The sequence below is a fragment of the Leptodactylus fuscus genome, chromosome 6 (assembly GCF_031893055.1).
Source record: "Leptodactylus fuscus isolate aLepFus1 chromosome 6, aLepFus1.hap2, whole genome shotgun sequence".
Taxonomy (NCBI): Eukaryota; Metazoa; Chordata; class Amphibia; order Anura; family Leptodactylidae; genus Leptodactylus; species Leptodactylus fuscus.
Window position 1 is genome coordinate 21,445,803 of NC_134270.1, and position 18,217 is coordinate 21,464,019.

General features: G+C 42.7%; 1 protein-coding gene across 1 annotated transcript in view; it reads right to left on the minus strand.

Annotated features, from left to right (window-relative positions):
* The window catches only part of ABCC3 (ATP binding cassette subfamily C member 3), a 42,268-nt gene extending 36,117 nt beyond the window's left edge, over positions 1-6,151 (minus strand). Inside the window, exon 1 of the mRNA XM_075279509.1 lies at positions 5,823-6,151. Coding sequence (XP_075135610.1) covers positions 5,823-5,870 — 48 coding nt within the window. The 5' untranslated portion in view covers positions 5,871-6,151. The remainder of the gene's footprint in view (positions 1-5,822) is intronic.
* Positions 6,152-18,217: the final 12,066 nt, after the last annotated feature.

Below are 18,217 nucleotides of genomic sequence, written 5' to 3' on the forward strand. Positions count from 1 at the left end.
AGGAGGAGCACAGATGTACAGGAGGAGCGCAGATGTAAAGGAGGAGCGCAGATGTAAAGGAGGAGCGCAGATGTACAGGAGGAGCGCAGATGTAAAGGAGGAGCGCAAATGTACAGGAGGAGCGCAGATGTACAGGAGGAGCACAGATGTACAGGAGGAGCGCAGATGTAAAGGAGGAGCGCAGATGTAAAGGAGGAGCGCAGATGTACAGGAGGAGCGCAGATGTAAAGGAGGAGCGCAAATGTACAGGAGGAGCGCAGATGTACAGGAGGAGCGCAGATGTACAGGAGGAGCGCAGATGTACAGGAGGAGTGCAGATGTACAGGAGGAGCACAGATGTACAGGAGGAGCATAGATGTACAGGAGGAGCACAGAATGACAAGCAGCACTGCAAAACAGAGAATCGCCACAGGGGTCCGTGTGTCATTATCCTGTACCCCAAGTGTCAGCCTGTCATAGTACAGTACATTACATAGTGCACTGTCATTGTACATATTTTGCTATGATATAGGGCAGTAATACAGCAGCAGTAATAATTCAGGGCCACACAAAACTTCTGACTATACAATCTCTGCAATATTTCCTTCCTGTTTAGGTTTTGACAAAGTTTCAATCAAAGAAACCACAAAACAGCAACATTTCACAGACAGCAACAGCCTAGACAACATGGACCCATACTGGACTGTGTGTCCTCATACTAGACAACATGGACCCTTACTGGACTGTGTGTCCTCATACTAGACAACATGGACCCATACTAGACTGTGGGTCCTCATACTAGACAACACGGACCCATACTGGACTTGTGCCCTCATACTGAACAACATGGACCCATACTGCACTGTGTGTCCTCATACTAGACAACATGGACCCATACTGGACTGTGTGTCCTTATACTAGACAACATGGAACCATCCTGGACTGTGTGACCTTATACTAGACAACACGGACCCATACTGGACTGTATATCCTCATACTAGACAACATGGACCCATACTGGACTGTATATCCTCATACTAGACAACCTGGACCCATACTGGGCTGTGTGGTCTCTTATTAGATAACACGGTCCCATACTGATCTGTGTGATCACATACTAGATAGCAGTTCAATACTGGACTAGATATTTTATTCTATTTTCTGTACATGATTATGAGGGCGGCCATCTTGCCTTAGCTTCTCCATTGTTCTGTTAACAGTATTTAGTGATATGCTTTACAGCAGTCTCATGACCATAGGTGACAATAATCTAGAGCCGGCTCATTGATCTCTATGTGAGGAGGAGGAACTAAACTGTGATATCATCTATGGTCCATAGTGGATGCAAAGATGGATTAGTGATGTTATCGATAGAGGTGTTATCTTCTATTGTAATTCTGCTATTGACATATTCTTCTATTGACATAATAATAATACAGGCATACTATGTATTTCTGTACTAAATCTATCACTATTTTCTCGACATATGTTTATCCTTTTAGCTTCAGACACCCCATAACTTTGTTTTTTAGTTTGTTCTGTTCCACCTCTCACCTGGTAATGTATTTTATTCCATACTACCTGGTATTTTATTTATTTTTGCCCCCTTACAATTTTAGTTCTTGTTCTTTTTGCTCATCCCACTGTTCCTTACTATAGCATTTCTCTTGCCTCATGGCTTTACTTCCGGCAGCCTTGGATCCATCTGTTCCTGTCAGACTATTGTCACTTTCCCGTTATCTGAACATCTCAGTAATAACAATGCTAAGCTGGAAAGTTTCCAGACAAGCCCATCTCTCCTCTGTGTGTATACGCCCAGTCCTCAATAAGGTTTTTAACCCTTTGTATACCACACAGCTGAGTATGTGTCCATATATCTGGCATATTCTGATAAGTATCACTGTCGGGTCATGAATATGCCATCCCCCAGCGGGGTCCAATGCTTTTACATCCCCTTTAGGGCCACAGCACTAGAGGCCCCAGGACTGGAGCAAAGGGTGATAAATTAACGGCACATTAGTAATTCTACAGCAGATCTGATAGTACCAAGCCTGTTACTGAGGGTGCCGGGTAGTGGAAATAGATAATGATATCAGACTTAAGTATCTGACTTCTGGAATCTTCTTCTTGCATAAGATATAGATAAGAGAAATTCTACTGAATAATAGAGAAAAACAGATTCCAGAGATTCCGCTGTCCTAAGGCCTATAACTTATTTCAGTAATGCTTCACATAACATCGCTTCCATCTTGCCATGATATCTAAGGTTCCGGACCATCAGAAGATGATAGAAATGTCCTACTTGTAATCTCCTGGTTCTAGATCTTGCAGTTCTGGAGATGTTGAACTATTTGACATTGATTAGTCCAATTTGTAAGGTTTCCAACCTCTTAGAAATGGTGACATTGTTCTCTGGTTCTAGATCTTCTAGTTCTGTGTTGGAAACAGATGTTGGAGAGTTTCTGGACTATCAGATTTGATAGAGAAGTCCAACTTGAAAGGTTTCCAATGGGGACATTGGTCTCCTGATTCTAGATCTTTCAGTTCTGTCCTGGAAGCAGACATTGGATCATTTCTGGTGTATTAGATGTGGGATGAACAGACCTTTAGGTGTCTATAGTAGAAATCTGGGTGTGATAAGTGACAAGTCCACACCTCTGGAGTTATTACAGATCTGTCCTTGAAGGTGACCGGAGCTGTAGGAAGTGCCAATATTTGTTTGCCTCTGGTCTCCTAGCGTCATAGGCCGCACACAGCCCTATATCACACATGTGCGCAGTGCTGTCCTTGCTTGCACCCAGTATGAACAGAAGCCATCGAGTCTCTAGTACGTTGCATTTGCCTGTCAAGCCTTGTGACTGCCATGTCTGAGTGATTAACATCTGATGTGTAGGGTGATACCGCACATCGAAACGTAAGGTGAAGTAGAAAGAGTCACATGTCTAGTAGAGATACAACTGGTGAAAACTGACATAAATATTAGGGAAAATATCTAAAACTGGCTAAAGATAGTGTGAAAATGTTTGGAGCCAATACCCCTATGGCCACAAACCCAAACTACTCTGCTCATGTTCTGTTATATCCCCAGGCTCAGAGAACATGAGGGATAACTTGTTTCCTATTATATAAGCCTCCAGATTGTGGCCTGGTGTATCAGTGTGTATTGCGGTAATATAGACACATGGAGTCCATCCCATAGTTATACACTATGGACCTGTACAGATTCTGTATGTCGCTATATGGGATCTCCATACTACCCCCATGTCCTCTATAACGTGGGTCTGATGCTGCCATTTTTTTCCTCTTCAATTCTTTTCTTGCCACAATTCTTTTTTGCCGCAAGGGCCTATATATTCTATGGGTGCTACAATACAAGCAGGTATGTAATGCCAGGGACACTTACATCTTAGGAGGGGTTTACATACAAAACACAATATACACAAAAAGTATAAAAGACTAACATGAGCTTACAATCATACTCTACACACGCAGATAACACATGTAACACACCTCTACTGTGCACACATATTGTATACAAACATATACTGTACCCAACACACTGTACACACAAATACCATAAACACACATATGCTATATATACACACACACATAGTCCAAACACACATACATTGTACACTCATATGGTAGACATGCACACTGTCCAAACACAAATACTGCACACTCATTATATACCGACACACATATATACTATAAACACACACAGCTACATACACATACTGTACACACATATAAACTCTACATACATATACATACTGTGCACACATATTGCTCCATACACACAAACTGTACACACACATATAACTCTACATACACATACATATTGTACACAGATATATACTGTAATTCTACATACACATACATACTGTACACACATATAGCTACATACATACTGTACACACATATAACTCTACATACACACACATAATGTACACACATATAGCTACATACACACATACTGCACACACATATAACTACATACACACATACTGTATATAGCTACATACTGTATACAAACACTTGAAAATTCTGTAACATGAATATGATTAATAATAACCATTATTATATACAACCAATATTGGTCACAAATGTTCCCTGGACAGCACTACAAGTATCCCTGTGTGTCATATAAAACCTCAATATGATTCATTAAAGAAAGGTCAATGCTTTCTAATATCTCCGAGCAGCTACATGGAGCATTGCGTGTAGTAAAAGCCACAACACAAACCACCAGAGACTGCACATGATGAGTGAGTTACACAGACCGCACTATAACCTACAACACTAAACAATGCTTCACCGAGTTATATGACGACATCCAGACAGTGTGTCAACCATATCCACAGGTATACATGTGACTGTGTATCTACCTATGTGGTGTATGTATCCCTGTATATATATATATATATATATGTATACATGTCTGTATAATTATAAATACAGGACATACGTATCTATGTATTTAGCTAATAAGACCACTGGGGTGTGATATATCAGGCAGCAAAGTGAACCGTCATTTCTAGAATTTGATGTGTTGTAAGCAAACAAAAGATAAAGTTCTTAGTGACGGCAACACGGGCCAAATTGTGATGGCAAAGTGTCAGAGTATCTCCACAATGGCAGGTCTTGTGGAGTGTTCCCTATACGTGGTGGTTAGTTCCAACCAAAAGTGGACCAAGGACCAGCAACCAGTGGCCACATAAGGCTTATCAATACGTGTGGGGTGAACATGTCAGGTCCAATCCCATAGGAGAGTGATAGTAGCACAAAATGCTGAAAAAAAATCCCTGCAGGCTATTACAGAAAGAGGTCAGTGCATAAATGACATCACAGCTCGCTGTATACAGGGCAGAGGGTTCAGAGCGTCCATGTTGACCCCTGTCCATCACCAAATGCACCTAAAATAGGCAGGCGAGCACCAGAGCTGGGGCATGGAGCAGTGGAAGAAGGCGCCAAGTCTGATGAATCACATATTACATCACATGGAGGGCCGGGCATGTGTGGATCACTTATCTGGGTTAGAGGTGCACCATAATGGCTAGTGTGATACTCTCAGCAATGTCACCAGAGAAACCTTGGGCCCTGGCGTCATGTGGATGCTACTGTGACAGCTACAACCTGCCTAAACATCGTACAGACCAAGTACCCTCCTCATGCCAGAGATTCCTTCTCATGCCACGCTGCAAAAACTGAAATGAGGAACATGACTAGGAGGACCAGGTGTTGACTTGGCTCCAAATTTCCCAGAACTTAATCTGATCGATCATCAGTGGGATGTGCTGGTAAGACAAGTCTGATCCATGGAGGCCGCAACTCACAGCTTGGAGGATGTAAAGGGTCTACGGCTAACACCTTGTACCAGATACCACAGGACACCTTCAGAGACTTATGGAGTCCAGGCATCAAGAGGTCAGGAATATGAGGAGATAGGTGGTACATATGTGTGTACAAATATATATCTATGTGTGTAAGTATATACCTATATGTGTGTATGAATGTATATAAGTGCATAAGTAGAAATGTATATGTGGATATAAATATTTTTCTATTCTTTTCATTTGTAAATGTATATACATTTTTTATGCATTTTCTGAACTATTTCCAAATGCTGCTTATATATTTAGAAATATTTTTGTGAACTTTGGATGATGCCGGACATCACCGAACAAAAACCCATTAAAAATGATCTGCAACAATCAGATAAACTATAGATAAAACCCAGAAAAACACGAAAATGTTACTGTTTCTTTTTGGATATTTTGTAACGATCAATGAAATAAAAAACATTAATACAAAAGTAAGGTAAAATACACAGAAATTCTTACCCAAAACTTGGAGCCCAATTTCCCGTCGGTTCCACAGAAGGCGTCCATGTTGCTATTATTTCCAGCAGATGAGCGGCTTCCTATGATCTACATAGAGCTAGTGATGAGCTGCACACCGGCGGGCGCACTGTGCCCTGGTAAATGCCCCCTGTCAGCTCTGGCTCCAGTGAGTGACATCCACTCCAGGGTAAGGTGCTGCTCTGAGGGCGGTGGAGATGTTTGTGCTGCTGTGTGAGGACTCCTGACAACCTCCAGGCGTACAGGGGAGGTCTTCTGACTTCTGCTTTTTTCTGTTGCATGGATTGATGGATTGTTATATGTGCAGAGGGTGTAATTTCTATAAGTATTTCCTGGTTTTTTTTTTTACAAGCACCCGCCTCCTCTTCCTCCTCCTCCTTGAATTTGATGCTGCTCCTCCCTACATGATGTGACCATTTCTCCACACCCAGCCCCTGCTAGGGTAGGCGTCTAAAATACTCCTGCCTGTCCCCTGCCCCTAAATATGTAACAAGTCAAGTTAACGTAAGGTAAAACAGCGCTGATGTATGGAGCCGAGCAGATGTTTCGTGTAAGCCCAGGACACCGCATACACCACATGGTGTCATTGATAAACTTACTTCATCTGTGTTTGGAAGGCTCTTACTTCTTATAACACAGCTGGGACTGTGACGTGGCCGAGACATGAAGGACTGGTGTATATAAGACCGACTGCAAGAAATATCATTGCAAGAGTGACTAAGCTGTGAGCAAGAGTTGTATGAAAGGGTTAAAAAGACAAGTATGTCTATAAACTAATCGTATAGATCGTGTAAGGGGAAGCAGACATTGTATCACAGTATACAAGAAAATGTATAACATATACCAGCTGTACATATATAATTATATACAGTATATGCCCAGGTTATACCAGCATGGTCCGTATCACTATATACAAGATGTATAACGTATACCAGCTGTACATATATAATTATATACAGTATATGCCCAGGTTATACCAGCATGGTCCGTATCACTATATACAAGATGTATAACGTATACCAGCTGTACATATATAACTATATACAGTAATGCCCAGGTTATACCGGCATGGTCCATATTACTATGTATAACGTATACCAGCTGTACATATATAACTATATACAGTATATGCCCAGATTATACCGGCATGGTCCATATCACTATATACAAGATGTATAACATATACTGGCTGTACATATATAATTATATACAGTATATACCCAGGTTAAACCGGCATGGTCCATATCACTATATACAAGAGGATGTATAATATATACCAGCTGTACATATATAATTATATACAGTATATACCCAGGTTATACCGGCATAGTCCATATCACTATATACAAGATGTATAACTTATACCAGCTGCACATATATAATTATATACAGTATATACCCAGGTTATACCAGCATGGTCCATATCACTATATACAAGAGGATGTATAATATATACCAGCTGTACATATATAACTATATACAGTATATGCCCAGGTTATACCGGCATGGTCCATATCACTATATACAAGAGGATGTATAACACAGGTCAACAGCATTTTTGGGGCCAAAGATATTTCAACGAATTTAGGGTAACTTTGGGGTGCTGATTCTGAATATGTCATCAGTTTTGCCAGATTGGCTCAAGTTTTTGAGATTCCATGTTAGGATACTCCCATTTTCGTTTCTTATGCTTATTGAATCCTTGCACTTGCACTGCACAGAAATAACAGTCATCATGATGATTTTTTTGCTCTCTCCACACCATTGGAACACCAAATTTGAAGCTTTTTCTTTGTCCTTTGCTCCATTTTCGTAATAATTCGATACATGCTTTGCACACTGTGTGTGGTGCCCAAGACTTGTCTTGGTCCCCAAGCATAACCTCAAAATAGGCCAAATACACTTTTTTTATGAAGTCTTTTATGTTTCTTCTATGTTTTTGCAGTGTATATTCACCACAAATGTAACAGAATGAGTCTGGATCGTTAAGACAACTTCTTCTTGATGAGTTCATGCTTTTCACTGGAAAACAGACAACAACATAAAGTTAGTGCAAAAATCAAGCTATGAACAAACTTTTAGAACACTAATTAACAAAAAACTATATTGAGAACTGCTCAGTTCAAGTACTAATCCAAAGAAATTAATGAGATGATGCGTTGCATTTACCAACAAGTGCTATAAATAAGATACCAAAAATCTCAAAAACTTGAGCCAATCTGGGAAAACTGATAGCATATTCAGAATCAGCACCCCAAAAATACCCCAAATTCATTAAAATATTTTGGACACCAGTAAATTTTTTTTTTTTTTGTTGACCTGTGTAATATATACCAGCTGTACATATATAACTATATACAGTATATTCCCCGGTTATACCGGCATAGTCCGTATTACTATACAGTTATAATAACTTTAATATTACTTACAACAATTTCCTTTTATGTTTTTTTTGTGTGTAAATTACCTACATTGTGAATAGTGGCAGCAATTCTGTAAATTCCCTAAAACATTCAGGAAGGGAAATGCGCCTGATGTAATGGTCTTCCTTCCTGTCTGTTCCTCTGCGGCTCACTAGTATTTCTTTTATTACGTCTATCAGTGATCGGGTTCGGAGAGTTTCTATTCTGATTGTACTATTAACCTCCTTTTCCTTTATTCTAGTATAATATTTCCCCATTAGGATGACTTCACCTATTCAGGGACTTCCCGACATCCTAACCTGAGTCACATCGATGTTCTTGGGACTTCTATAGACAATATTTCACAGACATGTCTTTACGCTGGACCTTGATAAGCCATGATAAGAATCCTTCAGTGTACATTGACATGCTGTGGCTTATAAACCCACGCTGCAGGTCACTTTGTGCTGTGTTTTTTGGCAGACCATGGACCAGACTTGTTTATATCCCTTTGCTGTTACTGTACTTCATAGGGGACGAGCCGGAGACAGCCTAATATAGCGCCCATTGTTCCAGCTGACATAAACAGAGTACAGAGCAGGGGTGCCTCTGACTGACCATCGCTTCATACAGAAGCAAAACACCCCTGTCCTCTAGATCGGTAGAGGTTTCAGAGGTTGGACCTTCACCTTCTGCAACGTATCCCCTACATCATTCACATGACCTCTGACGCCAATGAAATGCCCTCCAAAACCCTTTAAAGACATTGAAGATCACTTTGCAGGCCATGTCATGCGAACAATGTCAAGAAGACTAATGGCTCTTTTTGGCTGCTGTCTAGAGTGCACAATTGTACCACTGAAAGACCTCGGATCCCCAAAGCTGTCCTATGTGCTAATAAGACATTGTGGGGGTTAGCTGTTCTGGACATCTTCAAGTACTATTGGGTAGCCCATCCTAGGCATTACTAGGGTGTATAATAGGTCGACTGACATAGGGACTGGCCACAACACATCCTAATTCGTTGTTGTGGGGGATTCCCACCCTTCCACTACAACTCCTTCTGGGCTCCATACGATTCGAGAGAAATCTGGCTATTCTGTAAGTAGCATTTTTGCGTGGCCTCGCCCTGCTCCTCCCTTATACCCATCCTCTTCATTCCCCTGATCTCGGAGGGTCTACACTCCAGTACCCCAGCCCTCTTACATAAATCCATGATCTGTTCGCTTCACTGAGAGATGTATGTTTGATGATCTCACTGACTCTCTCAATGACTCCTTGGAACAATTCCAATAGACGTGGGACTCCTGGGATACATATTGGTAATCTCGAATCTCCTGAGTGACGGTAATAACATGTCTGGCAACTTCCTACCCTACCTCCTAGTTCTCCCCGTGCTCCCGCTTCCCCCTCTTTCCTCCTGTGTATTCCTGTATCATGTTTTTGCTCATTTGATGAGTGTTTTATATGCATCATTTTTGTACACTTTTAGTGTATTTTGGTTGTCTATCCATTTTGACCCCCTTTGCTGGATCTTCTTTGACGGTGCTAAACTGCTATTTCAGTTATCCATTTCTCTTTTTGCTCAGATGTATTCTGCTTATATATGATCGGCCTGACATCTCACTGACGTATATTGCGCCATATATTGGTAAGTGTCCTTCATAAACTGATTCTTCTATTTTGCTGTTGAGGTGAACCATCAGGTCTTCTTGGGTTTTTGGTTCACTGAGTGATGAGTTATCTTATGTAGGTACCCAAGCTCCTTCAGAGAACATTATTCTACAAGTTAGACATATGATGCTCCACCTGGGCCATAAGACTGGATCCAGCTACAGAGGAGAAACCATTTATGAAATCAGTTTCCAGGATCGCTATGTTTAGTCTCCTTTACGGGAAGCTTCTAGTACATCCAGGTCTGGATACTCTAGATATATATAGATGGATGTTGAAGAATTCGATAAATAACTCAATTACAGTCCCACAGGCATCAGAGGATGAAGGCGAAACCTGAACGCACATTAGATTAATTCTCTATAGTGATGGGTTATCACACAGCAGTGGAAAAGCTTTCAATTGTACACTTATTGACATAAAAAATCGGGCCCCATTAAGGAGTTGTTGGAATGGACTGAAGCTTTCTCGACGTGACTGTAATGATGATTTATGGACGTGATGACAATATTAGAACAGAAGGGAAGTTTATTGGGGAAAACTGTACAAATGGGTGGAGGGTCTAGTACTCTGTTGGCACTTCTAGCCTGGATACAAGATGGGATATGGTTGGACATGGAGGTGTACAGGCTCTGTATGATATCCTTTACTGAATTTGCCCACAGATGCTGCAGTTGAGCCTGTACATCCTGCACACTTGTAGGCTGCCAAAGCTAGTGCCCCACTTGGTCCCATAAATACTCAATATATATAGCAACTGGAAAGGCCAGGGAAGTGTTGCAGAAACTTTCCTTGGAATCCCTTGCAGCGTGTGGGTGAGCATTATCCTGCTGAAAAAATGCCACTTGGAAGCCCTGTCATGAAAAGCAGCAAAAGTGTCCTGCTCATATTGCTGAGCTGCTGGTGTCCCTCACACCACTACTATGGGTGACCGACTGTTGTATGTGATGGCTACGCAGATCATCACACCAGCAGGGGGCAGTGTGTCGCTCCATAGTAAGGGCAGGACTGAAGTACTCAACAACCATTGGATTTCAGACATGTAATGGAAGCCATAACACCAAATTTCCTTCTGGAAATGATGTGGTCACGAGTTGGCATAATATGTAATGAAGGCACCTCTTGTATTGGAAGAGTAGAAACTAATCTAGAAGTTACTAGAATGACTAGAATGCCTTTAACCATGGCAGCGGGGTCATCATGGAACACTACTTAAGGAGATGGCACTTACACTTGGCAAATAACAAATTTGACTATGGGGTCAAATCCAGATCACTACATCATAACGCAATGTCAGCAAATTTGTGTTTTCCAGGAGTTTTCTGGATCTGATAAAGTCCTGACATAAGTCTGCTCTGCCTTTACAGCATTTTATCCACAACATTGCTCCAGAATCTATGCAGGTAATGATGATAATTGTTCTCAGACATCATCTTTTCCTGAAGTGGGACAATACCCAAATCCTTCCAAATCTCTGTAGACTTTGCCTCGTAGACTCGAGTCCAGCTATGGATGTTGCTCTTGATTCAGTCATTACTACATATAGAGAGAGATTTAGACATGGCTGCAATACTCCCTATTACTCTTCTGTCTGATCACTTCTAGCTTGTATTTACCAGACGTTAAACGTTGACATCTGAATTAGATCCATGAAAGATGTTTTTTTCACCTTAAAATAGAAACTTATACCCAGACACATGATGCCATATTATCTTATCTGGGCTGAATCAGTTCCAGAACTAATCCAGTCATTACTATGTATTTTCACATTGGACTGATAGTGATCAGCGGGGTTTAGGCCAAATGAAACTATGGCTGAGCGCATGAATAAAGAACTCGGAGTTATTTTCTTTACTTGTATTCATGTCGGTCTTTCAGGGTTAAGCCTCTTGACTAGGTCATGCGATGAAAAGAGGAAGAAAGCTTATTCAGTATTGTCTCATCACTGGGAGCCTAATAAGACAACTTATTGGAGAAACCAACAAATGTCCTTTCTTCTGCTGGATACTTCGGGAGTCTTCTCTCTGCCCGCTGCAGGATTGTAGGGTGATCTGGCCACCGACATCGTCTCTCTCTGCCCTCCTCACTTCTCTCCAGGGTGTATATGTTGTGCGTCATTCTTGTCTATAGGGTGCACTGGCCCTTTAAGAAGATGTAATCTTTTTGCAGTCTTCTCCAAGGCAATCTTCTGCATGGTTAGTTAAAGTCTAAAGTAGATTCCTCCACAGTAAAATGCCCAAAAGGTTCCTAATTGCTGCATTGTTTGTTTACCTGTGTATTGGCTTATTCTCTGACTACATCACTGTCTGCTTCATACATGTGCCTGACCTTGGCCAGTCCTTGACCATTACACACCTACTTGTTCCTGACCATGCAGTAATTCCTTAAGCTCTGACTTCTGGTCTACACCCAATGCTAGCTATCACCAGCACTGGAACGGCTCCAAAAGGTAGTAAAAGGAGTCTACTTTACAGTAAATTCTGGATTCCTCTATAGGGGTTAAAGGCAGTGGCGTAACTACCGCCATAGCAGCAGAGGCAGCTGCCACAGGGCCTAGGACATTAGGGGCCCGGTGACAGCCACTACTGCTGCTATCATTATACTCAGGGCTCTTTTCGGACCCCCGAGTATAATGATTGGCGGACCGAGAGAGGTAAGAAACATAAAAAACACTGTTACTTACCTCTCCACAATCCTGCCAGGCCTCCTTCCTGACGTCCTTTCTGACGTCTCTGACGTCACATGAACCCGGCCTGCGTCCCGGGTCATGTGACGTCCAACCTCATAGAAGAAGGACGGCAGCAGAGAAGACAGCGTAGGAGCCGAGGGACAGGTAAGAAACAGTGTTTTTTTTATGTTTTTATTCCCCCGGGTCTCCAATTATTATACTCTGGGGTCTGAAAAGACCCCAGAGTATAATGATTGTTATGGGTATCCACAGTGGGACATAATACTGTGTGCAGGGACCACTATTGGGGATAATACTGTGTGCAGGGGCCACTATTGGGGATAATACTATGTGCAGGGGCCACTATGGGGGATAATACTGTGCGCAGGGGCCACTATGGGGCATAATAGAACACGCAGGAATGTGTAGGAGGGGTCGGTCGAGGTCTTCGGCGTCGGTCGGGGGGGGGGGGGATGGGCCCCATGTCAAAAGTTCGCCATGGGGCCCTGCCATTCCTAGTTACGCCACTGGTTAAGGGGTGAAGACCGGGGAGGTTACAAAGACAGCACCCTTAGGAGTGCATAGGATGTTATACTGATAAGGTGCACCCATACGATGGTGTACTCACAGATGTGGTATGGTGCCCACCCTATGATTAATTGGCACATTGGTGGTATCGAATACACAAGAACACAATGGACATTATACTCCTAAATTTGGTGGATCTTCCACTGATCATGGAGTCCTCAGTTTGGTCAACTTCAGCAAATATTTTTCCTACTTTCCAAGAGAATCTTAACTACTTCCAGGGCACCCATTAGCTTTTTACGGCTGGACGGTCCATATATATGTTCTTGCAGTGTTAAGATAAGATAATCCTTTAATAGTTCCACAGTGGGGAAATTTCAGCATGTTACAGCAGCATAGTAATACAGATACAGGATAATACACAGTAATATATTACAGACGTAGGCACACATATGCTGAGAAGAGAAGATATACTAGGAGTTCATAGTAGCTAAGGAACGGAAGAGAAAGAAGGAAGACTTCATAATCATAATCATTAGTTTTCTGTGCGGAGTGATCTTCGCTTGGACTGATGTAGATTATACAGCCTGGTCGCGGTTGGAAGGAAGGACTTGCAATAGCGCTCCTTCTCACACTTGGGGTGAAGCAGACGGTCACTTACAGTGCTGCCAAGTCCCATCAAGGTCCCATACATGGGGTGGGATTTGTTCTCCTGCATGGAGGTCACCACGGACAGTATCCTTCTGTCAGCCACCGCCTGTACTGGGTCCAAGGGGCTCCCCAGGACAGAGCTGGCCCTTCTGATCAGCCTGTCAAGTCTATTTCTGTCCCTGGTTGATATACTGCTCCCTCAGCAGGCCACACCGAAAAAGATGGCTGAAGCAACCACAGAGCTGAAGAAGGCCCTAAGAAGTGTCCCATAGACTACGAAGGCCCTCAGCCTCCTGAGCAGGTAGAGTCTGCTGTGGCCCTTTCTGTGCAGCGCCTCCAGGTGATCAGCCCAGTCTAGTTTATTGTTGAGGAGCACACCCAGGTACTTATAGGTTCTGACTATCTCAATACATGTCCCTTGGATCTCCACCAGGGTCGGAGCACTTCTCCATTTACTAAAGTCCACCACCATCTCCTTGGTCTTCCCAGCATTAATCCTGAGATGGTTCTGCTGGCACCATTCAACAAAATCCCGGTTTAAGTCTCTGTATTCCCTATTGTCGCCATCAGTGATAAGGCCTACTATAGCAGTCATCGGAGTACTTCTGTAAGTAACAGCTGGATGAGTTGTGCCTAAAGTCAGCAGTGTACAGTGTGAAGAGAAATGGGGCAAGAACTGTACCTTGTGGTGCCCCCGTACTACAGATCAGAGTGTCAGACACACAGTCCTGGGCTAACACATACTGAGAGCGGTTAGTCAGGTAGTCTAGGATCCAGTTGGACAGGTGATGGTCCACACCACCAAGGTTCAGCTTCTCCCTCAGTAGCCCTGGCTGAATGGTGTTGAACGCACTGGAGAAGTCAAAGAACATTATTCTCACAGTGTTCCCGGGTTTCTCCAGGTGAGAGAGAGCTCTATGAAGAAGGTGAATGATGGCGTCATCTACCCCAATGCCCGGCCGATAGGCAAACTGGAGGGGGTCCAGAGCGGAGCTCAGTAGGGGGCGTAGGTGTGTCAGGACAGGTCTCTCTAGGACCTTCATCAGGTGGGATGTCAGTGCTACAGGTCAGTAGTCATTGGGTTTCTTTGGGACTGGTACCACACAAGATGTTTTTCACAGTTGAAGTACCACTCCCAGCTTTAGACTCATATTGTACATGTGCGTAATAATACCACCTAGCTGGTCACTGCACATTTTAAGAACTCTTGCGCTTATACCATCAGGTCCTCCAGCTTTGTCTGCTTTAATCGTCTTGATTTCCCTACATACCTGAGACTCCTGGAGGATCAGATAGTCAGATTGCAGTTGACTGCAGGTTGGTGGGGGTTGGGCATTGGTGTGTGAGGGGAGGGGGGTTGACTGACATGCTGGTGGAGGGAGCATTGGCTTGGAGTCAAATCCATTGAAGAATAGATTAAGCTCGTTAAGCCACTTCCTGACACCTTTTATCTGAGGGCCAGCCTTTTGTTTGTGTCCAGATATAGCCTTAAGACTGTCCCAGTATCTGCAGTAAGTTGTGCTGCAGAAGAATTAGGGGGGACGACTACTGTTACTACAGCCAGACCTCCTATAGGGAAGGCAGGGATGGTTTATTACAGTCCTTGCTATCCTGAACACTGTGTGCACACCGCCTAATGAGTTATGGCAGCCATGATGCAGCTCCACTTCCGAGCCCGGATGCAGCCCCCAAAGGTTTATTATGATCTTATGGAGGATGGGAGGTACAATGTATAAAAAAAAAACAAAAAAAAAACAAAAAAAACAAATGCCTCCACCAAGCCCAACAAGAATTGTTGCCTACATAAAATTTCAGTAACATAGAGGAAAAACTATTTGAGGTTAAGACCCCATGTAGCAAAATACAGAAAAAAACCACTGTAAACAAAAAACACTGCGGAAAAAAATGCATGTTTTTTTTTCCCAAAAAATATTTTACATTGCATTTTCGTAGAGTTTTCCTCTGTGGACTTTCTGCCCCTATTATACCTATATGGAAAACCCCGCAGGTATAATTCACATGCTGCAGGTTTTTTTTTTCTGCAATGTGTGAATTGCATTAGCCAAAATCCCATCCACTTTGCAGCATTTTTGCAATGTGAGGCTTCAGCCTAAGGCTGGGGCCCCATGGGTTGGAAAATGCCGCGGGTAAAATCGTGGCATTTTACAGCAAGTGGAAAGTGGATGGGATTCTAGCAAATTCCATGCCCACTTTGCAGTAAATACTGCAGTGCGGATACACCTCAATTTCCAAAACTGGCGCGGTTTTGGAAATCACAGCATGTCAATTATATCTACGGAAACGCCGGTGGTTTCCCTATAGATATAATTGTAACAGAAAGTCCGCACTTTCTGTTTAAAGCGCTGCAGGAAGAACCATGATGCTTTGCCGTTGCGGTTTTATTCCGCTTTATTGCTGCGAGACGTCCCATGGAGCCTTAGCCTTAAATAGTTTTTTAGTAGCAGTTTATTGCTATAAAAAAATATGAAAAATGTGAAAAACAGATGTATCTTCCCTCCTTTTTGTTACCATTTTATTAGATATTAAAATAAAGAAAAAACTTGTAAAAATAAAAACAACACAAAAATAAAGCCCTATTTATCACCAAAAAAGATGCAAAAATTAGTAAAAAATGTTATAGCCCTCAAAACCTCATACCATACCCGAAAATGTGTCTGGTCCTGAACCAGATGGTTAAAGGAACACAAATGTATAAAGGAAAGTGAAAAGAGCCAAATGTACCATTAAGAAGAAAGCTACTCAAAACTAAGTAATGTAACATCACCGCAGCATGCTCATGTAAATAGTGGCTGTGACTGATATACCCTTCACAAGTCACCGACCGCTCAGCGCGCAATACAATGAAAGGAATAGCAGAATCAGCATTACTCATCACATTTCGAGTACCGGAGCTTTCCAGGCGCTGCGCTCCACGTGGTCTATTATTACAAACCAGTTCCAGTGAGTATGCATTCAGAAAGTGTTGCTTCTCTCAATTACACACCCAATGTAAACCAGAGTGAACTTTCACATACATGTCGAAATGAAGATTTCCTCAGAATTGAGCTGGTGCCTGACTGTGTGTTCTGCTGCTTTTATCACTGTGACCACAAGAGCAGATGTAACAGGCTGATGTTTCCTGTTTTCCATAGCTCATTTGTCAGCTTTGCTGTGCAGAATGAGGCAGAAGGAGCAGAGCCATCTCATCATCTCTCACATCCCCGTTCAGCTGATCAGCTCGGGACACTCACAGCACACAGCTGATTTTACCGGAGAAAGTTATGATTAGCCAGGCCACAAATGTTGTACGAAATGATACACATGATACATGGGTGGAGACAGATGACAGCTTAGAAAGTGGAAATATATACTAAAACTATACACCGATATGGCTCTGTATGAAGCTCCTTGTCATTTCATGATGTCTCCAGGGAGGGGCTATACTCCATTCATATTAGATGCCATATAGTAGACGCACTGTGTATACAAACAATGCAGGAAGGAAGTGTATGTCCTCAATATGGATGCCCTGGGATGTTTTAAATAAAAAAAAATAGTAGCTGCAGCATTAAAAAACACAAAGCACATTATTTTGCATACAAACTGCGTGACATGGTGCTGTAAATCATTCATTGTGGTAAATTCAAGGTTAAGGGGAGTCTGCCATCTCTCCAAATATATGTAACTCTCACCACCATGCTACAGGGCACACTACAGTGACACAGTCACACCTTTGTAATGTATGTCATTTTTGTAGAGTGTAAGAAAAACAATTATTACAACAATGAAGCACTTAGGGCACCGGGGGCGGGCCTTCACTTTCCTGGAGCACTGCTCTTTCCACTCAGACTCCTGCCATTTTGTTTTTGTGCGACTCTGTATATTGGGAGTTGATCCTCCCGCTGATATAACATCATTCGTCCTACTTGAGCAGTAGGAGCAGCGCTCCCAGGGCTGAAGACCCGCCATTAGTGCACCAAATGCCGCTTTTGAAGACTTCACAGCTATTTTTACAGAAGTGATATATGGTACATAGCAATGGTGTGTTTTTTATGGCCAGATACATCTGCCTTCGGGTTTCCATACTGGGAGTCCGCTTGGGGACCCCCCTGGACGGAAACCAATATGCATAAAAAAAGCGGTTACCTAAGGAGACTCACGGACCCCATAGACTATAATGAGGTCCATGTGGTTTCTGTTCAGTTTCTGCATGAAACATGCGGAGAAAAATGCTGCTCACAAAGCAGGTCATCTTAGGCCAGGTTCAGGCGGGGGTTTTTTGGTCAGGATTTTGACGCAGAATCCGAATCAAAATCCTGCTCAAAAACTGCCTCCCATTGAAATCAATGGGAGCCAGTCATTTCCTTTTGTTGGTTTGTCCCCACTCGCGGAAAAAAGAAGCTACGTGCCCTTTCTTCAGCCACGGACATCCGCCTCGCGACACCTCCCTCCCG